Here is a 20121-nt window from a genome sequence, read left to right on the forward strand (position 1 = left end):
CGAGCCATCTTTTACAGAAAACCAGCCGATGTAAAGAATTTACGATTTTCTCTTCCTTTTTCTGGGATTTGTCTTGCTAGGGGCTGCCTCGAAGCAGGACTGGAGTCCTTACTCAAAGCTTCCGGGAGTAACCTCTTGATCCTACGGGTTTCCCACTGCCCCAACATTTTGACGGACCGCTCCCTCTGGCTGGCCAGCTGCTACTGCCGAGCTCTCCAAGCCGTCACCTACCGGTAAGCGGGTGCCATTGGGGGCGTCCAACCAAACCAGAGTTTCTCATTCCAAGGACAACGACTGACCACGTTTGGCTGGCCAACCTCAGCTCAAGACTGGCCAAATCGTAGTCAGAAATGTCTTCCTAGCAAAATGGAGATGCCGTAGGAGGAAAGGCAGAACCAGGGGTGGAGTCAAGGGAGGAATAAGCCTAGAATCCTTACGTTTCCCCCAAACTACAAGCAGTCCTCAACGTACAACTATTCGTTTAGTGACCGTTCCAACGGCGCCGGAAAAAGGGATTTATGACCGTTGTCCGTGCTTACAACCGTTGCAGCATCCCCCTGGTCAATCAAAATTCGGACGCCTGGCAACTGGCCTGCATTTATGACGGTTGCCGTGTCCTACGGTCATATGATCATGACAAGCAAAGACAACGGGAAAGGCAGATTCACTTAACAACCGTGTTACTAACTAAACAACCACAGAGGTTCGGTTACCGAGTAAACCATCCGTTCGGTGACCCTTCGCAGTTACAACAGCCCTGGGAAAAAAAGACGTGACTTATGACCCTTTTTCACACTTACGACCATTAGAGCATCCAAATTCGGACGCTCGGCAACCGACTCATACTTATGACGGTTGCCGTGTCCCGGGGTCAGGTGATCCCCTTTTGACGAGCAAAGTCGAGGGGGAAAGCCAGATTCGCTTAACGACCGTGTTCATAACTTAACACTGCAGTGATTCGCTTAACGAACGGCGCAAGGGAGATCGTAAAACGGGGGCAAAGCTCCCTTAATTGCTGTCGGGCTTAGCAACAGAAAGGTTGGGCTCCACGGCGGTCGTAAGGCGAGGACTACCTGTATTACATCCCCTTCTTTGGGGGCAGCACCCACCCCGCCAGTTCTGTTTCCAGTGCCGCAGATTTGAAGCAATACTCCCAGGAGATGGATCTGAATCCCTGGGAGAACAAGGGCGGAGTTGGCAGCCATGCCACCCAGACAGTCCTTGGCACCGTGCGGAGAAGAGCGAGGTTGTGTGAAATAATCACAGCCTTTCCTCTCTCCGTCGGGGCTGGAGAAGCAGCAAGAGAACAAAAGATTGGGGTGGCGGCACCCCCAGGCTCCCTCGGCACGGTTGGCATTGCCAAGGAGCCGAGCGCTCCCGTGGGTTGCGACGGGCTGTTGTGCTGTCAGCTTTGGAGGGAGACATCTTGTAATTAGCCCAGCTGGATTCAATCCCTCAGACGGTTTAGGAAAGGGGGGGAAAAGGGAGGGGGAGCAGCTCTCAAAAGATAGAATCAAAGGATAACAGAATGGGAAGGGGGCGTGGAGGTCATCTAGTCCAACCCCCTACTCAGGCAGGAAAGCCTATGCCGTTTCAGACAAATGGCTGTCCGGTCTCTTCTTAAACACTTCCAGTGTTGGAGAAGCGAGGGAGGAAGGGAGGAAGGAAGGAAGGAAGGAAGGAAGGATAGAATAACAGAGTGGGAAGGGAGTGTGGAGGTCATCTAGTCCAACCCCCTACTCAGGCAGGAAACCCTATGCCGTTTCAGACTAATGGCTGTCCGATCTCTTCTTAAAAACTTCCAGTGTTGGAGAAGGGAGGGAGGGAGGGAGGGAGGGAGGGAGGAAGGAAGGAAGGAAGGAAGGAAGGAAGGAAGGAAGGAAGGAAGGAAGGAAGGAAGGAAGGAAGGAAGGAAGGAAAGAAGGAAGGAAGGAAGGATAGAATAACAGAGTGGGAAGGGAGCGTGGAGGTCATCTAGTCCAACCCCCTACTCAGGCAGGAAACCCTATGCCATTTCATGGCATTTATCCAATCTCTCCTTGAAAACGTTGCCCTCCAGCGTGATGTCTGCAGGTAAAGTCCTCGGCTTACGACCCCATAGAGACCAACATTTCTGCTGCTAAGCAAGACATTTGTGAAGGGACTTTTGCCCCCATTTTACAGCCTTTATTGCCGCGGAGGTTAAATGAGTAACACGGGGGTTGAATGAGTCTGGCTTCCCCACCGCGGCTGTTCAGAAGGTCGCAAAAAGGGATCACATGACCAATATGAATCAGTTGTCAAACATCTGGATTTGGATCACGTGACCATGGGGATGCTGCGACGGTCGTAAGCGTTAAAAATGGTCCTAAGTCTTTTTTATTATTATTATTCATTGCTGTTTTAACGGCACTAAAGGAACTGTTATAAGTCAAGGACCGGCCTGTATTTTTTTCATATTTTTGAGATTTGTCTATTTTGGGTGTCTGGAGGCTGAACTTTGCAAAAAATAAATCAATCAATCACATCAACGTTTTGGAGTCTGCTCTGGACCATTACCACCCCATCCTGGACAGTTTTGCATTTTTGGAAAAAGAAAAGGGCTCAGCCATTGCCAGGTCTTGTTATTATCTGCTTTTCCAGCTATTTTGTTTTTAAATGTACTGGCCCTGTAGTGCTTTGCCTTCCCATGCCTCTATTCTGTTCTTCATTTGGTCTTTCTTGTAGGCCAGTTTGGTCTCTCCAGTAGTCAGTAAGCCTTCCTGATATACTAATTTCAGTGCATCTTCATCACTGCCCTTCAGATATTCTTCCAAAACCATTTTTTTTCCTTCTTCTTCAACTATCTGATGTACTTGCAGCATTCCACGCCCACCTATTTGCCTTGGTAGGTAGAGTCTGTCAATGTCGCTGCGTGGATGAAAGGCGGGATTCATTGTCGTTATTTTTCTGCTCTTCCTATCCATTGCTTTTAGTTCTGCTTGAGTCCACTATTCCAGCTGTGTATCTAATGACTGGAATTGCCTAGGTGTTGATTGCTTTCATGGTATTTCCTCCATTGAGTTTAGACTTTAAGATCTTCTTCACTCTCTTGATGTATTCACCTCTAATCTTTTTCTTGACTTCAGTGTGCTTGATGTTGTCAGCTTGAAGGATACCCAAGTATTTGTAGTAATCTTCCTCATCCAGACTCTTAATCTTATTTTCGTGGGGCATCTTGATTCCTTCAGTTTTCACTATTTTTTTCCTTGTTTGATAGTAAGTGTGGCATATTTGTCCAAGCCAAACTCCATTGCAATATCTTGGCTATATATACGGACAGTGTTGAGCAGCGATTCTATTTCAGATGATGTTTTTCCATACAGCTTCAGATCATCCATGTAAAGGAGGTGGGATAGTCTGGCAGATGTTTTTGATGTTTGATAGCCATGTCCTGAGTTATTCAGTGTTGTTGACAGAGGAAACAGTGCAATAACATCATCATCATTATTATTATTATTATTATGGATCATCGCACAGTCAGCCAGATGTTCAGACTGGATTTGGCATTTTGCCTACCTATCGAGTCCTTCCCAAGGACCTGGGATAGGCAGATGTGGATGTTTGATGTTATTACAGATATCATCGCAGGATGGAAGCAGTTCCTAGTAAGGCCGCCTTTTGCAATTGACTAATGACAAATTTGTCAATGCCAATGGTGTTCCAGTGGTGCTCCAGTTGTTTTGGGATTGCACCCAAGGCGCCTATGACTATTGGTACTACCCTTGCTTGCCTTTGCCACAGTCTTTCTATTTCTATTTGTAGGTCTTTGTATTGTGTTATCTTCTCCAGTTCTTTCTCATCTATTCTGCTGTCTCCAGGCACTGCCACGTCCACTATCCAGACTTTTTTTGTCTTTCTTATCGACAATTGTTAAGTCTGGGGTGTTATGTTGCAGGTGCTTGTTGTTGTTGTTGTTGTTGTTGTTGTTGTTGTTGTTGTTGTTATTATTATTATTATTATTATTATTATTATTATTATTATTATTATTTGACAGGAACATCTATAGGGCACAGTGAAAAAAAAATTAAGATGGCAGCCATAACAGTGTTGCCGAAGTTTCTGCCTGCTTTTATGAGCGGTCCTCACACTTATGGCTATCTCCACAATCACGCCGTCAACATTCAGACACTTGGCACGGGACTCATATTTGTGCCAGTCACAGTGTCCCGGGGTCACACGATCCCCTTCTGAGACCTTCTGACAAGCAAAGTCAAGGGAGAATCCAGATTCTCTTAATGACCGTGTTACTAATTTAACAACAGTGCAGTGCTTCACATAACGACCGATTGTAAAATGGGCCAAAAATCACTTCACTGCCTCTCTTAGCAACAGAAACTTTGGGCTGAATTACGGTCGTAAATCGAGGACTACCTGTACTGCAGTCGCTCTCAATATTGAGGTTCGATCCGATTCAGGACATCCTTTTCCCTCCGTGATGCAGGCGTGGGAGATTATTTTAATTGCCTCCCTGCCTGCTTGCAAAGCCTCTGAGTCATTTGCTGTGTCGCGTTGTGTTTCTGCCGAAGGAAATTCGCAGCAGAGACAACAAGGCCGCTTGTCAAGGACTCGAGGTGGCATTCAGACATGACACTGCTTCTAAGAATAGAGGGTGCCGAGGACACAGGGCTGGCAGCGGGGAGGAGAGGCTGGAACAATTTCTCCACTGCAGAATTTTCCAGAGCAGATTGTGCAAAAGCAAACAGACAACAGTGTGTGTGTATGTGTGTGTGTGTGTGCTCTGTAGACGACCCAACCGTAGAGCCAAGGACGGTAAGAATGAGTCGGTCGGACCTCTAATTAAGTACCAACCATAGATTCTCCCGTAGTGCACCCGTTGGACGAGATCTCTGTGAGATCGGGAGAGGACCAGCGCACGGACCGACTCCTTAAGACCCTCAACTTCAGGTGAAGTCATAAAAGGGCCAAGTTTGAAGACCCCTGGTATAGACTTTAAGAGGAGTGGACTTCAACTCCCAGAATTCCTCAGCCAGCATGCCTGGCTGAGGAATTCTGGGAGTTGAAGTCCACGAGTCATAAAAGGGCCAAGTTTGAAGACCCCTGATATAGACTTTAAGAGGAGTAGACTTCAACTCCCAGAATTCCTCAGCTAGCATGCCTGGCTGAGGAATTCTGGGAGTTGAAGTCCACGAGTCATAAAAGGGCCAAGTTTGAAGACCCTTGATGTAGACTTTAAGAGGAATGGACTTCAACTCCCAGAATTCCTCAGCCAGCATGCCTGGCTGAGGAATTCTGGGAGTTGAAGTCCACAAGTCATAAAAGGGCCAAGTTTGAAGACCCCTGCTATAGACTTTGAGTGGACTTCAACTCCCAGAATTCCTCAGCCAGCATGCCTGGCTGAGGAATTCTGGGAGTTGAAGTCCACAAGTCATAAAAGGGCCAAGTTTGAAGACCCCTGATGTAGACTTTAAGAGGAGTGGACTTCAACTCCCAGAATTCCTCAGCTAGCATGCCTGGCTGAGGAATTCTGGGAGTTGAAGTCCACAAGTCATCAAAGGGCCAAGTTTGAAGACCCCCGATATAGACTTTAAGAGGAGTGGACTTCAACTCCCAGAATTCCTCAGCCAACAGTTTGGCTTGGAGCAGGGCCTTGCATTAGATCAGTTGGTCCTTCCGGGTGCAAATATCCCATCCTCCTTCCCTTTCCTTCCTCTTTTTTCACTCTGGACAGACAAGTCTACCTGCACAGTTTTCCAGCCTTCTAATCTGCCAGGATGACTCATCCCTTCAATTAAGGCCACACCAAACAATTCGGGAGCCTTGGCAGGCAGCTCCGGGAGAGGCAGAGGAATTTTTCCAGATAATTCATGCTTGTATTTATTTTTAGGCTCTTCTCTAGCGTGGAACTGGGCCATGCAAAAAGCCACGCTAGTTTTATAAAGGTTATTTTTATTAATTGATTGATTTGCCACCTCTAAGGCTCACGGGGACGTGTGGGGATTTATAATGCTTACCGTTTTGGGGAGGGAAAGGGACCGAAGATGCACGAGGCGTCCCAATCTCCTAACGGGAGCCGGCATCTTCCCGCTAAAATCCCCCCCCCCTTTGAGAAAGTTTTAATTCAGTTTTCATTTCGGCTTGTTGTCATCTACGTGGCCTCTTTCATCATGCAGGAATATGCAAGGCACTTCCTATTGGATGGGGGGGGGGAGATACTGATTTGGGTACCCCCAAATCTATGATGGAGAGCAATCCTTTGTTTTGCCCTAAAATGGGATGGTGGTCAAGTGGAAATGGGGTCCTGGGTGCTCTCTGAGCTTGATTATTTTCTTGCAGACGTTGCATTACCCAGCTAGGTAACATCATCAGTGCTAGAAGGGAGGGGAGGGGGGAGGAGGAGGAGGAAGAGGAGGAGGAGGAGGACTGTGGGGTCCTTGGTGCTCTCTGAGCTGGGTGGTTTTGTTGCAGATGTTTCATTACCCTACTTACTAAGTAACATTATCACTGCTAGAAAGGAGTGGGGTTTGCAAAGAGGAGGAGGAGGAGGAGGAGGAGGAGGAGGAGGAGGAGGAGGAGGACTGTGAGGTTCATGATACTTTCTAAGTTTGGTTGTTTCCTTGCAGACGTCTCATTACCCAACTAGGTAACATCATCAGTGCTAGAAAGGCTGGGGTGTGCTCTCTGTTTATAATCCAGTGGCTTGCCTTGTCAATATTGGCGGGAGAATTCTTGGTGATACTTCAATTAGGCTGTTGTTTACTGCTGGATTGTTGGTCTGGCTTGGAAGTTCCTTGATTGGGGGGGTTGTTAATGGCTAGGTTGTTGATCTAGTCTGGGTGTTGATTGCTGTCAAGAAAGTGGTGTCATCTTTTCGTTTCCCTTTTAGCTTTTTCCGGTTCTCTTTTGAACGGTGTGCAAACGTTGTTTATCTCTACATGCCCATCGATGGCTGAGTCGCCTGAGTGTCAGGCATCCAGGAATTCTCTAGCGTTTTGGGGGATTTAGCTTGGTCCAGGACGCTCATCGTTTCTCGGTTGAAACTGTGGTGAAGTCTGTCCATATTTTGTGCAATGAAGGCGTTTCCATTCTGTCTCCCAACCTCTAGTAAGTCCGGCTTACTGAGAAACAAGCGTGGCCTACCTCTGAGAACACACAGATCCGACAACTGCTGACCCACCAAATAAAGTTGCAGATCAATTCTCTCCAGCTCTGCTCTCGTTTTGTGATATATATATTTTTTAAGAAAAAAAAATAGACAAATAGGAGCACTTGTTCCCACACGCAGCTCCTCTACCAGGCCCATCTGTGGGTCTCTTTCCCTAATCCGTGCCAGTTTTCCAGAAGAACTGATCTTTTGCTTTCTTCTATTTTCCCGGTCCAGGAGCTCCACCGATCCTGTGGGCCACGAAGTCATCTGGGCCTTGGGAGCAGGTTGCCGAGATATCATCTCTCTTCAGGTGGCACCCCTTCATCCGTGGTAAGGGGCACCCCTGGACATTCCCATGTCTGCTTTCTCTTTTTTGACACCCCCTCCCACACCACTCCCTGCTCTCTGGAGCTCAAGCTATGAAGATGCTCCAACCAGCTCTGTTGACCAGGTTCTCTTCCTAATGCAGGGGTAGGCCACCTTGGCTCTTTTATGACTGGTGGACTTCAACTCCCAGAATTCCTGAGCCACCCACGCTGAGGGGAAAGGGAGATGTTTACAAGCTGAGCCATGCTGGCTCAGGAATTCTGGGAGTTGAAGTCCAGAGGTCATAAAGGGATCATAGTTCCCTATACTGGATCAGGAATTCTGGGAGTTGAAGTCCACAAGTCATAAAAGGGCCCAAGTTGCCTACCCCTGGCCTAGGCCTAGGCCACTTTATGACTGGTGGACTTCAACTCCCAGAATTCCTGAGCCAGCATGACTCATCTTGGAAACCTCTCCCTTTCCCCTCAGCATGGCTGGCTCAGGAATTCTGGGAGTTGAAGTCCACCAGTCATAAAAGAGCCAAAGTTGCCTACCTCTGGCCTAGGCCTAGGCCGCTTTATGACTCGTGGACTTCAACTCCCAGAATTCCTCAGCCAGCATGGGGGAACTATGGCCCCTTCATGACTTGCGGACTTCAACTCCCAGAATTCCTCAGCCAGCCTGGCTCAGCTTGGAAACCTCTTCCTTTCCCCTCAGCGTGGCTGGCTCAGGAATTCTGGGAGTTGAAGTCCACCAGTCATAAAAGAGCCAGGTTGCCTACCTCTGGCCTAGGCCTAGGCCGCTTTATGACTGGTGGACTTCAACTCCCAGAATTCCTGAGGCAGCATGGCTCCGCTTGGAAACCTCTCTCTTTCCCCTCAGCACTGCTGGCTCAGGAATTCTGGGAGTTGAAGTCCACCAGTCATAAAAGAGCCGAGGTTGCCTACCCCTGTCCTAATGTGTACCTCCATGACGTGATATTCACGATTAGCTTCTTGTCTCTCTCCTTTCAAACATGTTTTCCAGCCAGCAACCCACCAGGTTTAGCAACCGCTGTCTGCAGATGATTGGGCGTTGCTGGCCACACTTGAGAGCGCTGGGTGTCGGAGGAGCCGGCTGCGGCCTGCAGGGACTGGCTTCCTTAGGTGAGTCCAGGGTTTGGGACCTTTTGTGGCCCAGGAAGAAGGAAGGAAAAGAGACACGGAAGGTGCTTTTCTCACGTCTTCAGACTGAACGTGGTTTAAGGCAGGGATGTCCAAACTCGGCCATTTTAAGACTTGTGGACTTCAACTCCCAGAATTCCCCAGCCAGCAATGCTGGCTGGGGAATTCTGGGAGTCGAAGTCCACCCATCTTAAACATAGCATCGTGACTACCCTGGTTTGCAAGGAGCGTGGCCTCTTGACCGCCCTGCTGTGCAAGGACAGTGGCCTCTTGACCATCATGATGTACAAAGACTGTGGCCTCTTGACCACCCTGGCGTGCAAGAACCATGGACTCTTGACCCCCCCTGATGTGCAAGGACAGTGGCCTCTTGACCATCGTGGTGTGCAAGGACCGTGGCCTCTTGACCGCCTTGGTGTGCAAGGACCGTGGCCTCTGGACCCCCCTGTTGTGCAAGGACCGTGGCCTCTTAACCCCACTGGTGTGCAACGACCGTGGTCTCTTGACCGCCCTGGTGTGCAAGGACAGTGGCCTCTTGTCCGCCCTGGTGTGCAAGGACAGTGACCTCTTGACCCCCCTGGTGTGCAAGGACCGTGGCCTCTTGACTATCATGGTGTGCAAGGACTGTGGCCTGTAGACCCCCCTGGTGTGCAAGTACGGTGTCCTGTTGACCCCACTGGTGTGCAAGGACCGTGGCCTCTTGACACCCCCCCCCCGGTGTGCAAGGACCGTGGCCGGCCTGACTCTCTGATGGTTTTTCTCTCCTATCAGCCCGGAACTGCATGCGTCTTCAGGTGCTGGAGCTGGACCACGTGACGGAGGTCAACCAAGAGGTGGCGGCCGAGGTGTGTCGGGAAGGCTTGAAAGGTCTGGAGATGCTGGTCCTCACGTCCACCCCGGTGACCCCCAAAGCCTTACTGCACTTCAACAGTGAGTGGACGCTCAGGAAGGGGGGGGGGCTGGAAGGAGGGGGACCCCTTTCATTTCTGCCTGATGGCTGCGAAAAGCAGAGTACGTAAATCTGGGCCAGGCCACTAGGTGGCGGCAAACCGCCAGCCCAGGAAGGTCCAACGTGCGCCATTTTGAGACCTGCGGACTTCAACTCCCAGAATTCCCCAGCCAGCCACGCCGTTGAACTCCGCAGGTCTTCAAGCGGTCAAGGTTGGACTCCCGGGTTAGAGTTGTGTGTGTCCTTTCACTGACCTCTAGAGGTCACCTGGATAGGGAAGGCCAGATACAGGCAGTCCTTGATTTACGACCGGCCGTTTAGTGACCCTTCACAATTACAACCTATCTGAAAAACCGGATTTACCAGCCAGATCCAAAATGAGGATGGTCAGCCCTCCATTACACACACACACACACACACACACACACACACACACACACACACACACACACACCATGTTCATGTGAGGCTTCGCAACATGGGCACATTAACAGTTGTTTGCAGCAGCCCATGGGACTGTGTTTTTGCCGAAAAGCAGTACTTATTTCCATTTTGGGGCAAAAATGACATCTATAGCAAGGGACCAGTTCCCATTTATGACCGCTGCATTTGCTTAATGACTGGTGCAAAAAACCCCAATAAGGTTGGTCATGTGGCTGACTCATTTTATGACCGTCACGACATACGTCACGACATACGTTACAGTCATATGACAAGGATTAGAGGTAATTCTCAACTCACACCCGCAGCTGAGTCCCAAATTTCTCTTGCTCAGCAAGAGGTTACTAAGTGAGGCTTTTTTTCCCCGTTTTACGACCTTTCTTGCCACAGTTGTTAAGTGGCTGTTAAGTGAATCTGGCTTCCCCCCATTGACTACGCTTGTCAGGAGGTCACAAAAGGGGATTACGTGACCCCGGGACGCTGCGACCGTCGTAAATAGGAGCCAGTTGCCAAGCGTCTGGATTTTGATCCTGGGGATGCTGCAACAGCTGTAAGTGTGAAAAACAGTTGTAAGTCCCTTTTTTCACTGCCCTTGCAACTTTGAACGGTCACTAAATGAACTGTTGTAAGTCAAGAAATATTTACACAAGGAGTTGGTGCTTTTAGCATTTTATTTTATGTTCTGCTGTGTTGCCTTTTATTGTTCTTGGCGTTTTTATCTGGGCTGGCGGTTTGTGTGGGTTTTTTTTTTTTTAATTGTTTCATTGTTCGGGGGATTTTTGTAAGGCGGCTAAAGTCCTGTTGAAGGGCTAGCCATAACAAAGCTAATTAAATTAAATTACTCGTGTAAAAGTGCCCAGCAGCCCATCTTCCTTAAAACCGAAGGAATCTGCCCTTCAGTCCAAAGATGCTGATAAAATCTGCTATGAAATCTTCTGTCTATGGATTGATACACACTGTTGATTAATGTAGTAATTAAAAAACGGCAGCCCCATTAATTAAGTAAAAGAACATCCTTTATTTTCCATTCCGAGAGACCTCGGAGAAACGGACCTGCTGGGAATGAAGCAGCCAGAACCAGAAATAGCAGCTCTTGTCAGCACAAAGAATGAATGGTTGTCCTCAGTTTACATCCATAATTGGCACTGAAAGTTCTCTCCTTAAGCAATGCAGTCATTAAGTGAGTCGTGCCCAATTTTACTACCTTTTGCCTGTGGTCCTTAAGCGGCTCACTGTGAGATAGATAGATGGATGGATGGATGGATGGATGGATGGATGGATGGATGGATGGATGGATGGATGGATGGATAGATAGATAGATAGATAGATAGATAGATAGATAGATAGATAGATAGATAGATAGATAGATAGATAGATAGATAGATAGATGAGAGAGAAGAGATAGATAGATAGATAGATAGATAGATAGATAGAGAGAGAAGAGAGAGAGAGAGAGAGAAGAGAGAGAAAAAACAAGAGAGAGATGATTGATAGATAGATAGATAGATAGATAGATAGATAGATAGATGAGAGAGAAGAGATAGATAGATAGATAGATAGATAGATAGATAGATAGATAGATAGATAGATAGATAGATACATAGATACATAGATACATAGATGATAGAAGAGAGATAGAAGAAGAGATAGAGATGATAGACAGACAGACAGACAGATAGATAGATAGATAGATAGATAGATAGATAGATAGATAGATAGATAGATAGATAGATAGATAGATAGATAGGAGAGAAGATAGAAGAAACAAGAGATAGAGATAGATAGATAGATAGATAGATAGATAGATAGATAGATAGATAGATAGATAGATAGATAGAAGAAAAAAGAGATAGAGATAGATAGATAGATAGATAGATAGATATATAGATAGATAGATAGATAGATAGATAGATAGATAGATAGATAGATAGATAGATAGATAGACAGACAGACAGACATAGACAGATGAGAGAGAAGAGACATATAGACAGATGAGAGAGAAGAGATAGACAGAGAGAGAGAAAGAGAGAAAGACAGATAGGCAGATGAGAGAATAGATAGATAGATAGATAGATAGATAGATAGATAGATAGATAGACATAGATACATAGATACATAGATGAGAGATAGAAGAGAGATAGAAGAGAGATAGAAGAAGAGAGAGTAGATAGATAGATAGATAGATAGATAGATAGATAGATAGACAGACAGATACAGATGAGAGAGAAGAGAGAGAGAGAGAGAGATGAGAGATAGGATAGATAATAGAGATAGATAAATAGACATAGACATATAATCCTCGACTTATAATCATTCGTTTAGTGGCCATTCGAAGTTACAACAGCGCTGAAAAAAAGATTTATGACCAGTTTTCAGACTTACGACCGTTGCAGCATCCCCATGGTCTCATAACCAAAATCTGTGTGCTTGACAGCTGGCCCATGTTTATGACAGTTTCGCTGTCCTGGGATCACATGATCATCATCTGTAACCTTCCCAGCCAGCTTCCGACAAGCAAAGGCAATAGGGGAAGCCAGATTCACCGAACAACCACACGATTCATTTAACAACATTTAAGCGCCTTTAACAATGGTGGCAAAAAGGTCGTACAATGGGGCACAACTATGCCATCTTGACTTTTTTTGCCCTTGGTGTCCCCAATATCAAACCAAGTTCTCTCTCCTTCCAGGTGTTTGCCGGAACCTGAAATCCATTGTGGTCCAAGTTGGGATTGCCGATTACTTTAAGGAACCAAATAGTTCGGAGGCCAAGAAAATGTTTGATGAAATGATCAACAAACTCCAGGTAAACGGATTCCTCCCTCTGTGGATTATCGATGGGAATGGCGGGTGCATTCTTAACAGGCCTGCAGCCCTTGGGTGGCAGGGACTAGAAACTTGAGTAGCGCGATGGATGGGGCTGTGTGGAAAAGAGGCCAGAAGAGGCTGAGAAGAGAAACACTCGAGTGCAGAGACTGAAGACAGATGTTGTATTTCCAGCTGCTGCTGCATCCCAAAGGAGGCTTCACCAGATCACTGAGCTCGGTAGTTTTCTTGCAAACGTTTCATCACCCAACTAGGTAATAGCATCAGTGCTCTGTGCATTGGTGAGGTTACCTAGTTTAGTAATGAAACAGCTGCAATATAAAACTACCAAGCTCACAGAGCATCAAGGACCCCACGGTCCTCCTCCTCCTCCTCCTCCTCCTCCTCCTTCTCCTCCTCCTTCTCCTCCACTCCGCAAACCCCAACCCTTTCCAGCACTGATAATGTTACCTAGTTGGGTGATGAAACGTCTGCAAGAAAACTACCAGGCTCAGTGATCTGGTGAAGCCTCCTTTGGAATGCTGAGAGAGCATCAAGGACCCCATAGTTCACACCCCAGATTTCCACTCATCCTACACAAGTGTCTCTCTGGGGCATGGAGACCATCTTCACCTCCTTGACCTCACCATGGATGCCCCCAACTACTCAAGTCAGCTTAGAGGTGAGATGGTTTTGGTCCAGATAATGGAATGGAATGATAGAACAGAACAGAACAGAACAGAATAGAATAATGATAATAGAATAGAATAGAATAGAATAGAATAGAATAGAATAGAATAGAATAGAATAGAATAGAATGGAATGGAATGGAATGGAATGGAATGGAATGGAATGGAATGGAATGGAATAGAATAGAATATAGAATAGAATAGAATAGAAAATAGAATAGAAAATAGAATGGAATAGAATAGAATTATGGAATAGAATAGAATAGAATAGAATAGAATAGAATAGAATAGAATTATGGGATAGAATAGAATAGAATAGAATAGAATAGAATAGAATAGAATAGAATAGAATAGAATAGAATAGAATAGAATAGAATAGAATAGAATAGAATAGAATTATGGGATAGAATAGAATAGAATAGAATTGTGGGATAGAATAGAATAGAATTATGGGATAGAATAGAATAGAATAGAATAGAATAGAATCTGGAAGAGACCTTGGAGGTCTTTTAGTCCAGCCCCCCACTCAAGCAGGAGAACCTACACCATCTCAGACAAGTGCCTGTCCAGTCTCTTCTTAAAAACCTCCAGTGATGGAGCACCCACAATTTCTGGTGGCCAGCCGTTCCACTGGTTAATCGTCCTCACTGTCAGGAAGTTCCTCCTTAATTCCAGGTTGCTTCTCTCCTTGGTCAGTTTCCATCCATTGTTTCTTGTCCTTCCCTCTGGTGCTTTGGAGAACAATTTGAAGGTCGAAGATGTCTTGGTCTTGAGGTCCTCCTAAAGTCCTCCTTGACTGTGGATGGACAGTTCTTTACCTTAACCCAAAAGTGCTTTTTCAAGGGTTCAACTGGGCTTTCTTCGTTTTTTCCTTGAAGACGTTTCGCTTCTCCTCCGAGAAGCTTCTTCCGTTCTGACCGAAGGGTGGGGAATGGAAGGATTTATATTCCTTGCAGTCATCTGGTCGTTGACTCTCTGAAGGTAGGTTGGGGAACCCTTCAGCCAGAACGGAAGAAGCTTCTTGGATGAGAAGCGAATCGTCTTCCAAGGAAAAACCAAGGAAGATTTGAAAAAAACACCTGGATTGACTGAGAGGCTCCATAGACAATTTCCTGACTCCCTCTTCCTCTTCCTCCTCCTCCTCCTCCCCCCCCTCCAGGCGTTGAAGAAAAGGCCAGGCTTCTCAAAGATTTTACACATTAAGGTGGAATCCGGTTGCTAACCTTGGCGAGGGACAGCCCGACCGACCGACCGACCGTCGCGTACCTCTTCCGTACACCTCCCGTTTTGAAAGACTGTCCGGGATTCCCAACCGACAGCCTCGCCCTCTTCAGTTGTTTCTGAACCGGCAACCTTGGGAGGCCAGCCAAGCCCGGCTCATTTTGGAGCAGGTCTTGAGTTCTGGAAGAGACGTGCAGAGGACCCGAGGAACATCAGAGACGTTGGTGCTACCCAGACTGTGCAGGAGAAGCATCCTCTCCCGTCTCCCCTTCATTTTGCTCGCTCGCTTTTTCTCGCCGAGGCCGCTGGGCCCACCATCTGCTTTCAACGGCTGCGTCGTTTTCGTTGTCCTCTCTCTCTCGCGCCTAAATCTAGGGTGATTTTGTGCAGGAAGGCCAAGGAGCGTGCCGAAAAAAGAGGTTTCGTAGTCCCTCGCTGGGCTCTCTGGCCTTGGATGGAGCCGTGCTTTCCTGCCGCCCGGGAACGCAAAACTCAACCGCTGCGGGCCTCTGTCTCCTCTTGCTTGCTTTTTTTTTTTTTTTCCAACCGGCGTTTATTTTGGATTATTATTTTTTTTTAAAAAAAGATTTAAGGATGGGTGAGTTTCTTCTATGATGTAAAGGAACCCAGATCTAACACGGTCGTGCTTTTTTTGGGGTTTTGTGGAAAGGCTAAAGCAGCATGAAGCAGATATTTCTCCACTCAAACATCTGGGCAGGTAGAATATCGTTCTCCGCAGCCTGGGAATGTTACAAACTATGGCTTAACGGAATCCATATTTTTCCATCTCCGAAGTGAACGTTCACACACACACACGCTCTTCTCCTCTTTCCAGCCAGGATGCTTAACCCTCATCCTGTCCAGGGGGTTTAAAAAAAAAAAAAAAGAGCTTTTTGTCAGCGTTCTTCGGGTGGCCTTGTCTTTGCTATCAGTCTCTCATCTTTTCTGATAGACTGGAATAAATCGGGTCCTCTCCTGGATGGCAGCTCCAGCATGGAACCCCTGAAATTTGAGACGAGAACTGGGGGGGGGGGGGGGGCGTTTAGAAAAATGGTCTACTTGGATGTACACATCTCTCTTGAGTAAGGCTGGCTTTGTAAAGAGACACAAGATCCACCAACTTTCTTTCCTTTCTTTCTTTCTTTCTTTCTTTCTTTTTCTTTGTTCCTTCCTTCTTCCCTCCCTCCCTCTTTCTTTCTTTCTTTCTTTTTCCTTTCTTCCTTCCTTTTTTCTTTCCTTTCTTTCCTTTCTTTCTTTTCTTTGTTTCTTTTTTCTTTCCTGCCTTCCTCCCTCTTTCTTTCTTTCTTCCTTCCTTCCTTCCTTCCTTCCTTCCTTCCTTCCTTCCTTCCTTCCTTCTTTCCTCCCTCTTTCTTTCTTTCTTTTTCTTTCTTTTTCTTTCCTTTCTTCCTTTTTTCTTTCCTTTCTTTTCTTTCTTTCTTTTTTCTTTCCTGCCTTCCTCCCTCTTTCTTTCTTTCTTTCTTTCTTTCTTCCTCTCCCTCCCTCCCTCCCTCCCTCCCTCTTTCTTTCTTTCTTTTTTCTTTCCTTTCCTTTCCTTCCTTCCTTCCTTCCTTCCTTTCCTTTCTTTCTCTCTCTCTCCCTCCCTCCCTCCCTCCCTCCCTCCCTCTTTCTTTCTTTCTTTCTTTCTTTCTTTTTTCCTTTCCTTTCCTTTCCTTTCCTTTCCTTCCTTCCTTCCTTCCTTTCTTTCCTTTCTTTCTTTCTTTCTCTTTCCCTCCCTCCCTCCCTCCCTCTTTCTTTCTTTCTTTCTTTCTTTCCTCTGTAAATGTCCTCTGGACAAAGCTTAGCAGGTTGCTGGTTTCTGCCGACAGAATAACGGAGTTGGAAGGGGCCTTGGAGGTCTTCTAGTCCAACCTTTTGGAGATATCAGCGATCAGCATGGGTAGAACAGCTCCTTTCCTGTTTATTTTTACAGCTTTGTTGTGATTTCTTGAAGAACGTGAGCTTGAAACTCAGATGCTGGTTCGGTCTCACCAGGAGAAGCTTGCAAAAAAAAAAAACCCCAGCTGGCTATCAGGGGTGGTGAAGCTGACTTCTGGAAGGTGGTAGCTACTACTCGGGAGTAGCAGATCTTGCCCGGTGGAGCTGGTTTAGAAGTTTCAAACGGAAGCTTTCCCTCTAAATTCATCCTTTCATGAAGAGCCATTTTCTCTTGGAAAGACTTGAGGGCATCCAATCTGCCCTTCGAAGAACCTAGAGGAATTCTTTCCCAGCTAAACTCCGAAAGACAAGCTCTGCCCAGATGCTTCAGGATCTGGACACAAAGGAAAACATCTGACCCGTGGGACGTCTACTTATTACACCCAAAGCCTTGCCAAACAAAAGGAGCGTTGGCTGCCCTCTTCAAGCGCTCCTCGTCTGACTCACAACTTCCAAGAAACAACTGGTGCCGATGACGCCAACCGGCTCTTTTCCAAAGCCCAGAGTTGGCGCAGTCTAACCCGTCTGCGACGAGAACAAACGAGGCAAAGTAAATTGGATTCTCATTACCAGGAGCTGATAGGAGCAGCCTGTAGCCTCGTTGCATCTCGTCTTTCGGGAGTAACACACACAAAAAAAAACTGCCAAAAAAGACGCAGCTGTGCCCACATTGGGACCCTTCGAATCTGGACCGTTGCCCAGGCCAAGGTTAGAGAATTGACGGGGAGATGCCCCACGCCGAGGGCATCCACAAAGGGCCTGGAAAAGTCAAGATGGTGACTCTAATCGCCCCGTCAAAGCCTTACTCCCCAAGCAACACATGCAAAAAGGACGTGGCTTTGCTGGTGCAGCCGCCATCTTGACTTTTTTGACCTGTCCCGAGGCCCACTTTCGAGAGCCAGCGCTGAATTGGCATAGAAATCTCATTTTCGCTGGTTGTCCTATCCACAATCTCCCCTTTCAGAGAGAGAGAAAAAATGTGACCCTTTCTTGTTCCGTTAAATAGGCGAGACCGGTTAGCGTCCCAAATGATAACGGCCCAGACCTCAAGTTGGTTGACGGTCATTCTCCCCTTCTCAAAGGACCGCGGGATACAGGGTTGGTTTGGACCAGAAGCTCAGCATCCTGGCCAAACAAAAATTCTCAGGAGTCTTTGCGAGGAAGCGATGACTGGCATAAAACTTAAGGTCCGTTGGGAGGGGAGACGGCCCACCGCTTTTAGGGTTTAAGAGGGACCTCGGACACGAAAGAGAGGCATTTTTCCTTGACACACACACACACACACACACACACACACATCCCAGCTGTGAATCAAGAGTTGGAACATACACACACCCCAGCTGCGAATCAAGAGTTGGAATCAAGAGTCCAGATGTAGGTCATCTCTTCTGGACCCCAGTCCAGATGTAGGTCATCTCTTCTGGACCCCCAGGACAGGGAGGGCTGCCCAATTGGTCAGCAGGTCAAAGCGTTAGAGGGACTCTGTCGCTGGGAGCAGACCAGGCTGGCACGCATAGCCACCCTCAGAAAATTGAGGAGGAAAAGGCATCTCCGAATATCTTTCGTGAAGACGGGAGCGGGGGCCAATCTGTCCCACAGCTGCCAAATCTGAGCTGCAAGTCTTGAAGTGCCCACAAGGGGGCAGCAAAGGATGCAACCCTTCTGCACCATTTTGCTGCCCTCTAGTGGTAACTCGGGTCAGTATGCGCTGAAGCTGTCTGCGTCTCGCAGCCTGGATCGGCACAGCTTCTGAGGTTCCTCTACAATCAGGGGTCGTCAAACTTGGCCCTTTTAGGACTTGTGGACTTCAACTCCCAGAATTCCTCAGTCAGGCACGCTGGCTGAGGAATTCTGGGAGTTGAAGTCCGCTTCTCTTAAAGTCTAAATCAGGGGTCTTCAAACTTGGCCCTTTGAGGACTTGTGGACTACAACTCCCAGAATTCCTCAGCCAGCGTGCCTATCTGAGGAATTCTGGGAGTTGAAGTCCACAAGTCCTAAAAGGGCCAAGTTTGAAGACCCCTCATCTACATTAAGGGTGGGTGGGCCCTGCAGCTGGCCACAACTGGACTGGGTTTTTTGGGGTGTTTTTTTTTTTTAAAGAGAGTACAGTCTCCTAGGAGAGGCATAGTCTTGACTACACCCCTGGAAATGAGACTGAAAGAACTTAGTTTGTAGAAACAGCCAGCTTCAGACTGCAGGAGGAAATTCTTTTGATTATTTTTTTTTTTTTTAAAGGGGCAATTTGAAAATTCGTACTATATCTACAAGGGGGGAAAAAAACCCAGCTTTGCGCTTGGATCAGTCTCCATCGAGATCTCCTATTTTAGAGGGATTTCCTCCCCCCGCCCCAGCAAAAATTAAGTGTAGGAGCCAAGACGAGGTTAGCTGACTATTTCCCAAGCTTGGCCATTTTACGATCTGTGGATTTCAACTCCCAGAATTCCCCAGCCAGCCAGGAATTCTGGGAATTGAAGTCCACGCATCTTCAAGGTAGCCCACTTTCTGTGCTATTCCCAAGTGCGTCATTTATTCAGCCCTTTGGAAAGATAGTTGGAAATAAGAATGGCAAGCTTTGGATATTTGTTTTTATTTTAGGCCTGGCTCAACAGAGGGGAATGGAGGAAGCCTAGCCCCAAAACGTGTGACAAATCCTGTGATCAAAATGTGTTGATTTGTCACTTTGCAGATTTATAGAGTAATCATTAGCATTAACTCTGGAAGGGGTTTTTTTTTCCAACTTCAGTCACTTTAAGATGGGTGGACTTCAACTCCCAGAATTCCCCAGCCAGCATGGCTGGCTGGGGAATTCTGGGAGTTGAAGCCCACCCATCTTAAAGTGACCAAAGTGGAAAGAAATACTGTTCTGCAACCTTCACGAGTTGCTTTCACCATCCTAACAACCAGCTTTTAAAAGAGGCCAGGGTTTTTAATGTCTGGAATGTCAGGTTTGAGTAAAGCCGAGCATCCGTAGCTTCTTTGCTAAAGCTAAGCCAGGATGTAGATGTCCATACTCAAGGCACAATTTTGGAGTCCCTGAATTGTACTAGCAGACATTTGGGTACATTTATCTGGCTGAAATGTGCTGTCGAGTCCATACAGGTCGTCCTCGATTTACAACCGTTCATTTAGCGACCGTTCAAAGTTGCAACGGCGCTGAAAAAAGGGACTTATGACTGTTTTTCAGTCTTAACCATCATTGGCCACGTGATCAAAATTTGGACGCTGGGCAACCAACTCACATTTACGACGGTCGCATGGTCCCGGAGTCACGTGATCCCCTTTTTTTGACAAGCAAAGTCAATAGGGGAAGCAGGATTCTCTTAACGACTGTGTTACTAACTTTACAACTGCAGCGATTAACTTGACAACCACTGTGGCCAGAAAGGTCGTAAAGAGGGGTGAAATCCACTTAATGACAGTCTCCCTTGTGGTCGTAAGTCGAGGACTACCTGTGCTTGACAGCAAGCCCGCTTTGGTGCCAAAATAC

The 20121-nt window shown here is 46.9% G+C and overlaps 1 protein-coding gene across 1 annotated transcript in view; it reads left to right on the forward strand.

Annotated features, from left to right (window-relative positions):
* FBXO41 (F-box protein 41) overlaps positions 1-14700 on the forward strand; it is a 32292-nt gene extending 17592 nt beyond the window's left edge. Inside the window, exons 7-12 of the mRNA XM_029286095.1 lie at positions 81-233; positions 7361-7456; positions 8459-8577; positions 9367-9525; positions 12675-12790; positions 14638-14700. Of these exons, the coding sequence (XP_029141928.1) occupies positions 81-233; positions 7361-7456; positions 8459-8577; positions 9367-9525; positions 12675-12790; positions 14638-14700 (706 nt within the window). The remainder of the gene's footprint in view (positions 1-80; positions 234-7360; positions 7457-8458; positions 8578-9366; positions 9526-12674; positions 12791-14637) is intronic.
* Positions 14701-20121: the final 5421 nt, after the last annotated feature.

This window comes from Protobothrops mucrosquamatus, unplaced genomic scaffold (genome assembly GCF_001527695.2).
Source record: "Protobothrops mucrosquamatus isolate PMUCROS unplaced genomic scaffold, P.Mucros_1.0 scaffold2871, whole genome shotgun sequence".
In the NCBI taxonomy this organism is placed as follows: domain Eukaryota; kingdom Metazoa; phylum Chordata; class Lepidosauria; order Squamata; family Viperidae; genus Protobothrops; species Protobothrops mucrosquamatus.